We start from the raw sequence: 12843 nt of genomic DNA, 5'->3' as shown, positions 1-12843 counted from the left end.
TTATGCTTCAAATTCATTTATGTGAACTGGGCAAAGGGAACTTCAAAGAAGTTTCAGAAATAAGCAAAACACAAAAAGTAAAATTAAATGATGAACATGATCAATCAACACCAGATAAGTTAGGGGAAAACATTAGAGAGTGAATGACTACATTGTGGTAACTTATTTGAGTTCAAATGATGCTCAGAACTACCTTGTCCAGATGGTGATCAGAAGTTGGCGAAGCTCGATCTGGTTTGAGCAATTTAGAAGGTCTTAGAGCTTGGGAATTGTTGCAAAAGTTTCATAGGACTCCAATGGAGGTAATAGAATCAAGAAAATGGATTGAAGCGGGCTGAAATTCAAAACACGATTATGAATTTTCTAGAAAAACTTCAAGTTGTAGCAGGGGTTTCTTGGCTCTCCAAAGCTTGCATATGAATGCAACATATTCCTCTATTTATAGGGAAGCAATTGGTGATCTCATACGTGCCAAATGATGCTCAATTAGTGCAAAACCAATTTGCTTAGAATGCATGGAAAGTGTGACTTATAATCCATCAAAACTTAGCCAAATGATGTGTTTTGAGTGTCAATTAACTTCTGGAGGTTTGATTAAACATGTTTAGAACCAAAACACTTGCTAATTTGGCTTGGAGTTGACTTTAGTCATGATCAAATTTCGGGTTATGGTGATTTTTGCAGTTTCAAGTCACCATATTCAACTCAATGGGGCATCCTACTCAAGAGGCTTTTTGATCTCATTCTTTTTGCAATGTGTTAACATCATGGTCAAGTTTACAATGTGCCAAGAAAGGTTGCATTTGGATGTTTGAGCACAAAGTTATGGTATGTTGAAGTTGGCATAAAATACCGGTTCCATAACTTAGAAAAATTTGAATGCTTTAAGGCTGAAGATGACCTATAATGCTCTAATGAAATCCTTGGCCTTCCAAGCATAATTTGACCTTAGTGCTTGAAGCAAACTTGTAGATGGCATCACAAATGACATTGTGCAAGAAGAATCAACTTCATATGTTGAAACTTAAGGAAGTTATGATCTTTGAAAGTTGGCAAAAATTCACTTGAAAATAGGTCAAATTTCACTATGTCCACAAATTACCTATAATGTCTCCAAACTTTTGATGATCGTCCAAGCATAATTGGCTCTTGTCATGTAAAGAGAAGTTGTAGAGGAACATAATTGGCTCTTGCATTTCAAAGAACATGGGTGATCATATGAACCTAAGATGAGGTGTCCTTGATTGCCTCTTGATTAAATTTCTCAAAGCTTGAACTTACTTGTTGAAGAAGGCATGGAAATAAACACATGAACCTTTGACTTTTCTTGAGAAGTAAGCCACCAAAATTTGAGATGTTTTGACTTGAGGAAACCTACCTTACACAATAAACATAATAGAAACAAGGCATATTTTGGCATTTTGATTAGTGGTTAGATAAGCAATTAATCAAATAAACACACAGGTAAAGCAAATAGGTGTTTGGTGATCTCTGCAAGAAGCAAACCCAAAGATGGATAGGGTAAGGGTCAAGATGTGACCTTGCTTGTATGCAAAATGATATGTGGGGTCTTAGGGTTAAAAATTAGGGTATGACAGATGCCCATATTTAAGTTTCTTCAATTTGGAGATATGAAGGTTGAAATATTCGTCTCAACAAGATTGGAGAGACTTAAATATTAAGGATTCAATTTTTGGTCCTAAGATACCGCAAGATGCTTATGATATGATATGAATGCTAACAAGAATCTCTATGGGAAATATAGCGCCACAAGAGACAAATAACTACTAGAGAAAATAGGAGACTGGAATTCCGCAAAGGAAAGACAAATTTCAAAGGGGTACCCAACTAGGGACAAAAAAAAATTCCGTAGGGGGAAAAGGAAAAGCTCGAAAATAACCGATGCATGGTTAGAGTACGAACTAAAGACCACACGGGGGAGACTTAACAAAGTAAGACTTCGTCGGGGAAAAGCAATTATCAAGAAGGAAAAACCCTGACTCCAATAAGAGAGGAATATTACCTACTATCAGCTGAGTGATAGCTTAACAAAGGCAATAAGCTCGAACAAAATGATTACCAACTACTAGCCAAGTGATAGCTTAGCAAAGGTAACCAACCAAAGGGTAAAAGGAACAATTACCTATTATCAACCGAGTGGTAACTTAACAAAGGTAATAATCCAAAGAGAATGATTATCAACTATCAGCCAAGTGATAGCTTAATAAAGGTAACCAATCAGAGGTAAATGGAATATTACTTACTATCTGACAAGTGATATCTTAACAAAGGTAATAAGCCTAAGAGAATGATTACCAACTACCAACCAAGTGATAGCTTAACAAAGGTAACCAATCAGAGGTAAACAAAATATTTCCTACTATCAGCCGAGTGATAGCTTAACAAAGGTAATAAGCCAAAGGGAATGATTATCAACTACTAGCCAAGTGATAGCTTAACAAAGGTAACCAATCAGAGGTAAAAGGAATATTACCTACTATCAGCCGAGTGATAGCTTAACAAAGGTAATAAGCCAAAAGGAATGATTACCAACTACCAGCCAAGTGATATCTTAACAAAGGTAATCAATCAGAGGTAAAAGGAATATTACCTACTATTAGCCGAGTGATAGCTTAACAAAGGTAATAAGCCAAAGGAAATGATTACCAACTACCAGCCAAGTGATAACTCAATAAAGGTAACCAATGAGAGGGAGAAGAAATATTACCTACTATCAACCGAGTGATAGCTTAACAAATATAATAAGCCAAAGGGAATGATTACCAACTACCAGCCAAATGATAACTTAACAAAGGTAACCAATCAAAGGGAGACTAAAGTTCAGACCATGAATGAACTGGAGATAAGTGGTCAAAGAGGGATCAATCTAATGAGGGCATGAACTCAATTGGGGATTGGTTCCATCCAGATAATGAACCGGAGGGAAAAACTGAAGCAAAATTTTCCACAAGGATCAGACTCAGTGGGGAATTAAAAAGGATGAATTCTTTCTGCTTAAGGTCGACACTCTACGGGAAAAAGGACGCACACACTCTGCGGGGGGAAAAGTTCCAGCGAATGGTAAGGTATTATTGCAAAAAAATGCAAAAAAATGCTCAAGTAAGCATCATGATGCTATGCATATGTGTATGATTATACTGACAAAATAAACGCAAAGGTGCAAGACCGATAACATAGTACAAAAAGATACTCGACTGATCTCAACAAGATGGAGATGTTGGCAAAGATTCACTTGGATTACACCACTCTTGTAATCTGATGATGGGGATACTGTTGTAAAAGAAAATCAGGCATGGGGAGGTCACTGAATTCCATTCTTCAGGATCTTACCATCATTGGGATTACCATTAATATTCCTCTTTTGTATTCACAAGTCAAGGAACATACGTATATCTTTTGTAGATTTTCAAAAAAACATGATTGTTTAAATACATTTTTATTTCAAAAATGATCATCAGAAATAAATGAAATCTCATAAACTAAAACAAAATAAGAGTAATAAACAATTGGGCAAAAGGCTCAAATTTTATTGATAGAATGGTAGTCCGCAAATGGCGTGACTCCATGGATCATTACTGTTCCGGACTGGGCCATGACCCTAGGCACGGCACGGCCCAATACTCGCCAAGCCCACGTCCAAACGGCCATGTCCACACGACCACGAGGACGCGTCAGGTGGACGACAGTCCGCCCGACGAACGTCTCCCCGGGCCCTTAAACACGTGTCGGACAGTGAGCGGGTCCTCCTCGTACGATCTCCATCCACTCACCGTCAACCCACGTTGCGGGCACCTCAGTTGTGTCGGGCAGGGCCTTAACGGCATCCCACTCACCACGTCACCCAACTCCCCTATATTGTCGCCTTAGGGATAGGGGCAGTTGGACCAGGGGGCAGACTTTGGTCTAGGTCTTAACGCTTCTTACGCGTCCCCTGGCAGCTCCTCCTTGGGCCTAGCTAATCCAGCCCATTAGGAGCCTTGGCCCAGCGCTGGGGGCTCACTATAAATACCCCTTTCATGGCAAAGGGGCAGGTATTCTAACTCACACTCTGATAACCTCATTCTGTACCTTTTCTGACTTAAACATTGGAGCACTTTGCAGGTACACCCTCCTGATCAGGTGAGATCAGTGGCGCCGTCTGTGGGAACTAGCTATCCCCATCTTCATCAAACGAGGATCAAAAGCTCATTCATTTCTGTCCTTCCAACATGGCCGGAGAACAACATAGCGATCACAGCCGTCCCCTCGTCAACTACAACATGGACGACGGCCCGCCATCCCATGAGGCGGACGTTCGGGACGGTCATCCATCCACCCCGTCTCCAGAGCCCCAAAACAACGGAGATGTCCCTCACGCCCACAATTTAGGGGCAGAGACATTTCATCCCATTCCCGTTCCCGTTGAAGGAGACGCCGTAATGATTGCCATGGTGAATGCCCTCAATCAGGCCGGTTCTATGCTCCACCAGCAGCACGAACGAATCATGGCCCTCGAAGCCGAACGACAAGAGGCCCGGCCCCAGCCGGTGAGTAGGATACAACAACGTCCGGAGCCAACGAAGAAGCGAGGACGTCGCTCTCCCGAACCCCACGCCAGCAGGGCACGCGCCCATCGTGACGGTGGTCGAGCGAGAACATCACCAAGGCGCGGGCACAGCCCCGACAACAACGAACTGTCTCCCTTAAGGAGCGACGAGGAAGATTTGCATTGCCCCCTATCTCGGGCAATAATGGAAGCCCCGCTCCCCAAAGGCATGGAGAAACCGCCAAACCTAGCTGTGTACGACGGGACTACAGATCCCGACGATCACGTCGACAACGTCAACGCGATGCTCGACTACCGCAATGATATAACCGGGCACCTCAAATGCCGACTGTTCTCAACGACCCTCAGGAAAGGGGCCATGGCCTGGTACAAAAGCTTGGCCCCTGAGTCCATTACGTCATGGAGAGTCATGAGGTCCATGTTCACCCGGCACTTTACAGCTTCCCGTCGTCACCCCAAGACTGAGGCGACCCTTGAAGCCATAGTGCAGAAGAAGAATGAAACGCTGCGCTCATACATCGAGCGATTCAACCAGGAAGCTGTCGAGGTAGATACCACCGAGCACATGAAGAAGTATCTCCTCGAGAGAGGTCTCTTACCCGGCAGTGAACTTAGCAGAGCCGTAGGGATCGAGCCTCCCCGCACCTTAAACGAGCTCCTGCATAAAGCCCAGGCCTACATCAGATACGAGGAAAAGCAGGTGGCACACAATGCCCGCAGCGGACGTAACGCTGGGGAGACCGAGCACTCAAAACGCGAGGACACGAGCATTTCCCGTCGCAACGGAGACAGACGAAGAGAAGAAAGACCTCGCGAGCTCCGGGAAGGAAGAGGCCCCGCGGGCAGATATAGCGAGTACACCTTACTGACAGCTCCTCGAGAGCGTATCCTCGCAGAATGTATCAACTCTGAATTTAAGCAGGGCAGGGTCAGGTTCCCAAAACCGTCTGCACCAAAGCCCCACACCGACAAATCAAAGTACTGCCGGTTCCACAGAAGTCACGGACACGTGACCGAAGACTGCGTCCACCTGAAAGATGCGATTGAAATTTTAATCCAAGAAGGGCACCTGAAGCAGTACACGAGGAAGAACGAAGCTCCCAGACACGACGAGCCAGAGAAGAAGAGACCCCGGAAAACACACCCCCCGACAACTCTCCCTATCAAGTGGCCCTCTGCGTGTCACGACCGGAAGATTTCTTCCCCCCCGAACCATTGCCCGAGGGCAAGATCACTGCACTCAGCCCCTGGGAAGACTTCCCTACCACACTGGTGATATCAGGAGGAGGAACTAACGGGGAATCCGCGGCCCTCTCCGTCAAACGCAAGTTCGACGAACTCCTACTGACTGCCCCCGAGCAGAAAGCGACATTGACAAAATACCGGGGAAAATCCAACCCAATATCCTTCTTCCTGGAGGAACTCCCGGGCGGATCCCCGAACTCGGCCATCCCACTATTGATTAGAGCAAAGATGGCCAGATTCGACGTACGACGCATCCTGGTCGACGAAGGCAGCTCAGTGGATATCATGTACGTCCACCTCTTCAAGACTCTGAAGCTAGACAAGACCAACTTAGCCCCCTACGTCGGATCAGATCTCCAAGGATTCAACGGAGCAACAACCAGACCGTGGGGATATGTTGAGCTCCTCGTCACTTTCGGCGAACAAGAAACGGCCAGGGAAGTCAAAATCCAATTCCTAGTCGTAGACTGTCCGTCTCTCTACAATTGCATCTTTGGACGCCCGACGCTGGCCGAACTCACTGCGGTCCCATCCACCGTCCACCTGAAGATGAAATACTACACCAAATTGGGACGTGTGGTCACCATCCATGGTGACATCGAAGCAGCCCGGCGATGCTACGACGCCGCAGTAAAAGGACAGGCCGTAGTCAGCACGAAGAGCAACTGCAACAACAAAAAACTCAAGACCGAGGATCCTGTCCGAGGAGTCAACGCCATCGACCTCGACTGTCGCATCGGGCTGGACGAGACCGGAGAGGGGAGGTTCCCCAAGGAACGCTCTCTCGAACACCCGGTCCGACCAATCCCCGACGGGGAGTTCGAACTCATTCCTCTTGGGGACGATCCGGAAAGGACGGTGAAGATAGGTAAGGGACTACCCGAGGAAACAAGAGAAGAGCTAGTAGCATGCCTCAAAGAGAACTCCGACCTCTTCGCGTGGAATGCCGCAGAAATGCCCGGGCTGGACCCCGAGATCGCGTGTCATAAGCTAGCTGTAGACCGGGCAGCCAAGCCCATAGCACAGCGTAGACGCAAGCAATCGCCCGAAAAGGCAGAGGCTGCCGAGCGAGCTGTAAAAGACCTCTTAGAGGCAAATTTTATTTCTGAAGCCCAGTACACAACCTGGCTCTCTAATGTAGTCCTCGTTAAGAAAAATAATGGAAAATGGCGTATGTGTGTTGATTATACTGATCTTAATAGGGCTTGCCCGAAAGATGCTTTCCCCCTCCCTAATATAGACTCGCTCGTTGACAACTCTGCAGGTTTTAAACTCTTGTCCTTCATGGACGCATATAGTGGATACAACCAGATCCCTATGTCGCCCGCAGACAAGAAACACACAGCGTTCATGACCCCAACGGGCAATTACTACTACAACGTGATGCCGTTCGGGCTCAAGAACGCTGGCGCTACATACCAACGCATGATGAACAAAGTCTTCAAGGACGAAATAGGGGACATGCTCGAAGTGTACATGGACGACATGATCGTCAAATCACACGAGGAGGTAACCCATGCTCGACACCTTACGAAGGTATTCGAGCAGGCGAGACAGTGTAAAATGAGGTTCAACCCCGAGAAATGCACGTTCGGAGTCCGGGCAGGCAAGTTCCTCGGTTTCTATCTCACCGAAAGAGGGATCGAGGCCAACCCCGACAAATGCCGGGCATTCTCGGAGTTTCCGACCCCAAAAACCAAAAAATCGATCCAGTCACTCAATGGAGTGCTCGCCTCACTCTCCCGTTTCATCGCCAAGTCCGCCCAGCACGCATTGCCATTCTTCAGACTCCTTCGCAAAGAGGCTACCTTTGACTGGACCGATGAATGCGAACAAGCGCTACTCCATCTAAAGAAGGTTCTGTCCCAACCCCCGGTCTTATCACGGCCATCAGAAAAGGAAACCCTATACTTATACCTATCCGTGGCAACCGAGGCCGTCAGCGCCGTTCTAATAAGAGAAACCGACGAAGGACAAAAGCCCATCTATTTTACGAGTAAAGCACTCCAAGGTCCCGAGCTCCGATATCAGCAAATCGAAAAGGTCGCCCTGGCCCTCATCAACACAGCGAGGAGACTACGATATTACTTCCTCGCACACACGATAAAGGTGAGGACCGACCAGCCAATCAAACAGCTGCTCGGGCGCCCGGATATGGCCGGGAGGATGCTCAAGTGGTCATTAGAACTCTCCGAATTCGACATACAATACGAAAGTAGGAAAGCCTTGAAAGCTCAGGCGCTGGCCGACTTCGTCGCGGAGATGACCCACTGCCCGACTCCAGCAGAAAGCGCCCACAAATGGACGATCTTCGTCGATGGCGCCTCTAGCACATCAGGCAGCGGGGCCGGGATCATCCTCGAAAATGAAGAAGGGATCCTGATAGAGGTATCGTTAGCGCTAGCATTCCCAACATCAAACAACCAAGCCGAATACGAAGCCTTCCTCGCAGGCCTGAGGTTAGCCGACGACCTGGGAGCAAAAGAGGTAAAAATATCCACCGACTCCCAGCTCGTGGCCTCACAAGTGCGAGGAGAATACCAAACCAAGAACGACAACCTCCTCGGGTACTTGTCCCTCGTCAAAGAAAAACTTGATAGATTTGAAAAATGGGAAGTTCAACACATACCCCGCGAGCACAACACACGGGCAGACGTTCTCTCGAAACTAGCCAGCACGAGGAAAAAGGGTGGGAATAAATCAGTAATCCAAGAAATTCTCCCGCGGCCCAGCATCGACAAACTACCGCCTCCACTCGAGGTCAACGCTATTGGAGATGCCCACTGTTGGATGACACCCATCTACAATTACCTCACACGAGACGAACTCCCGGCTGACCCGAAAGAGGCGGCCATTGTCAAACGACGCGCATGCTCGTACGTACTCCTCGAAGGCAAACTCTACCGGAGAGGATTCTCCATCCCACTACTCAAATGCGTCGAGGAAGAGAAAGTCCCCGACATACTTGGAGAGATACATCGGGGAATTAACGCTCAACACCTCGGCGGACGATCGCTCGCACGAAAAGCCCTTCGAGCAGGCTACTACTGGCCGACCATGCAAAACGATTCGAAAGAGCACGTCAAAAGATGTGACAAATGCCAACGACATGCCGACATGCACCTCGCACCCCCGAACGACCTCAGATCGTTGTCTTCCCCATGGCCCTTCGCGTGGTGGGGCATGGACATCCTCGGACCCTTCGTCACCGGATCATATCAGAATAAATACCTCATCGTCGGGGTGGATTACTTCACCAAATGGATCGAGGCGGAGGCACTGGCTAAAATAACCGCGCAGAACATTCTCCGGTTCTTCAAACGCAACATCCTCGCTCGGTTCGGTATACCCCTGGCACTTGTCACAGACAACGGGACACAATTCACGGACGGAGGATTCCAGGACTTCATCGCCAGCCTGGGCACCACACAGCATTTCACGTCTGTCGAGCATCCGCAGACGAACGGGCAAGCAGAGGCGGCCAACAGGGTAATCTTACGTGGCCTCAAACGCAGACTCGGCGAGGCAAAGAGGGCATGGGTCGAGGAGCTACATAGCGTCCTATGGGCCTACCGCACGACACCGCATTCTACCACCGGGGAAACCCCGTTCCGACTAACTTACGGCACCGAGGCAGTCATCCCGGTGGAGATACGGACGCCAACGAGGAGGACAGAGGAGCCCCTAGACGAGGAAATGAACGATGAAACCCTTAGAGCCGAGCTCGACCTAGTCGAGGAGATACGTTCCGAAGCAGCTCTCCGGGAAACAACCCTCAAACAAAAGATAGCACTACGTCATGACGCGAAAGTCATAAAAAGAGAGTTCCAGGTCGGCACCCTGGTCCTCAGAAGAAACCAGAAAAACCCGAGAGAGGGCAAACTGGCGGCCAACTGGGAAGGCCCTTACCGCGTCCGCGACAAAACGAGCAACGGGGCCTATTACCTAGAAAACCTACAAGGAGAACAACTCGCTCGACCATGGAACGCAGAAAAACTTAGACAATATTACAGCTAAGTACGCCACGGGGAGACGTGGCAGGTACGGCCACGCTCTTCGTCCCCAAAACCCCAGGGAGGAACCACGAGACCCGGGAACGATCCGGGGTCACACAACAAACACAACCCTCCCCGACGGTTGGGATCTTGACCAAGACCCAACGTCGAAGTACCAAGACTGGCAGGGCACCCAGCTCGCGATGGGAGGACCCAAGCCTCGGGACCAGGGTTCGAACAACGGACCCGGGCTTCGATACCCACGGGCACAAAGCCCGACACTTCGTCGGTTCCCTAAACCGAGGAGATTAACAAAGTCGAGCAGAGTACGAATTCATGCAAACAAATATCAAACACAAACGAGCACAATGAACGGTAACAAAAATATTCATACATTAGAAACGACAAAGGCGGCCGAAGCCAAGTACGCCCGAAGGCCATATTACAACGCCCGAAGGCCAAAATACATGAGGCACGCAGGCCATGATAAGAAAAACATATAAACTAAGACTCCGCTCGGAGCTCCTCTTCATCCTCTTCTTCTTCTTCTCCCCCCAGCTCCTCCTCCACTTCAAACGGGCAGATGATCTCACCATCCCGGACGCAGCAGTTATAGGCCGACCCTTCCGTCACCAACTCAGGGTTCAGAAGCCCGAGCTGCTCGACAGCATTGTCGAAACCCTCTTTGAAGCAGGCCACAAGATCTTGGCTGAGGGTCCGGATATGCCCTAGCAGCTCACCGCGCGAGCCAAAGGCGCGTTCCTCCTCGGTCTCATCTGCCAGAGGACGGACCTTTCCCTCGAGAGACTCAACCTGAGCCCGTAGGTAGGCGTTGTCCTCGGTCAGCTTCTGATGGTCGACCACCTGCTCTTCCAGGCTCGCCTTAGCAGCCTTCAACTGGTCCCTCTCCCTTTCCACCTCCTCCAGCTTCTGGCGCAGCCCTTCCTGCAGCTGATGCTCTTCTTTGTAGTCCGACAGATCTTGAGATAGTCTTTCCTTCTCTGTCCGAACCTGCAAAAGGGCTTCCTCCAGCGAGGCGGTGGAGACCGCAGTGTCGGTCAGAACCATGGCCGTCTCCATCACCCGGATGACGGCAGCAATATCCCTGGCCAGATCTTTCCTCCGGGCAGCAACATCCTGGTCCAGAATAGCCTTGGCCTCAGGCGCAGGCACAGCAATCGACTCCTCGGCCTTGAAGAACGACCGTTCCACATAGCAGGGAGGCAGAAGATAGCTGCCCGGTCCATGCGAACCTCCTGGAGACGACCTGGTAAGGGCCCCAGCCGGACGCTTCCGTTTATGGAGGGGAGAAGCCGCTGGCGACGGACTGCTGTCAGGAATGGTGATCGGGTTAAGCCGAGGAGGAGAGGAAGGAATCACGCTCGCCGCCTGCGAGGGACCGACCCCGGCATCGCCAGCAATCTCCGAGACACGGGCCGCAGTTTTCTTCTTCTTCTTGGGCACCCGGTCAGGAGCGCCGACCTGATTCGCCAGCTTCAGCACCCGATCACGAGCATTGGGCATGGCACCTGCAAATAAATTACACACAAACGTTAGCGACCGAAGTCATAAACAGAAATAAAAAGCTAAACAAAGTCTGCCTACTCAATAACGCCAGAGCTTCCTCCTCGGTATCACACTCGAGCAGAGCCTTCGTATTGATATAACGCGTCTCGGTGATTAGCTCCCCGGCCTCATCCAGGTAGGGCACGCCCTGTCGATTCGCCCAGAACGCCAAGCTGAAGCTCTGCACGTAATCGACCAGCTTCTTGTACGCGAGCCTATCCTCCTCGCCGAGCATCGCGTACTTGACCCGGTAATGCGCTGTGGAGAGATCGAAATGATCACGCTGCCACCTCAGCGGTATCTTCGACATCAGCGTCTCCTCCCCGTTGGGTTCCCGTTGATAGTAGTAGAGAGAGTGAAGGGCAGCCCGGGTAATCGGCATCACCACGTACCACCGGCTTTTGAAATGGCGAACAGAATCCTCGTACGTCTTGAACAGACGCACGGGCTGCTTGAAAGAAACCCAACTGTGGCGGCCACGGGAACCGGACCTCTGGAGATGGAACACGTGGAAGAAGAGAGCCCGGGTGCAACCAATGCCGAGGAACTGGCAAACTAACTCGAATGCCCGCATAAATGCGAGGGCATTAGGATGTAGTTGGGACGGCGCCAGCCGGAGCCACTTGAAAACCGACATCTGGAAGGAGCTGAAGGGCAGTCTCATCCCCGCCTCACGAAAAGCAAATTCATACATGGTGAACTGCTTCCCCGGGAAATGATGACAAATGCGGTCTTCTTCCTTGGGGGCGCAGCAATACCAGTTCGGTGGATCCTCCCGGTTTATGGCCTCGACCATAGCGTGAGCAGTGATGGCTTCGTCACAGAAGTCTGATTCCTCCTCCAAGGGCTCGTCCGCAACCCAGGAGAAGTCGACCTGCCCGGAAGAGGAGGCGTGTTCGGTACCATCTCGGACACTCCCATCCCCGACAGGAAGACGAGCGATTGTCGCGTCGTCGGTGGAGGACCCAGAATCTTCCTTCCTCGGTCGTAAGCGCCCGGTAACACCTGAAACGCAGACAGAAAGAGTGAATTCGACGTCGTATCAAATCCACCCTTCCACCGCAGGTCAAGTGAAAGGGCGTAGCGGCGACGGACACTAACCGTGCTCAACTCGGTGGCCCGCGCATTCTATGGAGACCGGGCATAAACTTCATACAACCTATGCAAGTGTTGCCCGGCATATGAAGTTTATGCCCGGTACAGTAGGATCCCAACCCTATTTTCTACCATCTAATATACACCTACAGTCCACTACACTGTCCCTAAGTTAAACCTAACCACATTTCTACGAAAATAGCATGCGTTTGACAGAAAACAACAAGGAAAAAGAATGGGTCACAGTGGAAAACCGTACCTGACATAGTTAAGTTGAAAAGGTACGGTGGTGTCCGAGCAGAAAACGGTGGTTCAGATAGGAGGACGGGCGGAGACGGCGGTCCAGACGGTTGAGAGAGCAAACGAGAGAGAATG

General features: G+C 49.6%; 1 protein-coding gene across 1 annotated transcript; it reads left to right on the top strand.

Moving 5' to 3' along the window:
- The first annotated feature begins 4229 nt into the window (after positions 1 to 4229).
- Positions 4230 to 9829, top strand: LOC127094613 (uncharacterized). The gene is made up of 3 exons (XM_051033423.1): positions 4230 to 5545; positions 5632 to 8903; positions 9180 to 9829. Exons 1-3 carry the CDS (start codon positions 4230 to 4232, stop codon positions 9827 to 9829), a joined length of 5238 nt encoding a protein of 1745 aa, XP_050889380.1.
- The last annotated feature ends 3014 nt before the right edge of the window (positions 9830 to 12843 follow it).

Source organism: Lathyrus oleraceus, chromosome 6 (genome assembly GCF_024323335.1).
Source record: "Lathyrus oleraceus cultivar Zhongwan6 chromosome 6, CAAS_Psat_ZW6_1.0, whole genome shotgun sequence".
Classification (NCBI taxonomy): Eukaryota; Viridiplantae; Streptophyta; class Magnoliopsida; order Fabales; family Fabaceae; genus Lathyrus; species Lathyrus oleraceus.
This window is presented reverse-complemented; position numbering and strand designations above follow the sequence as displayed.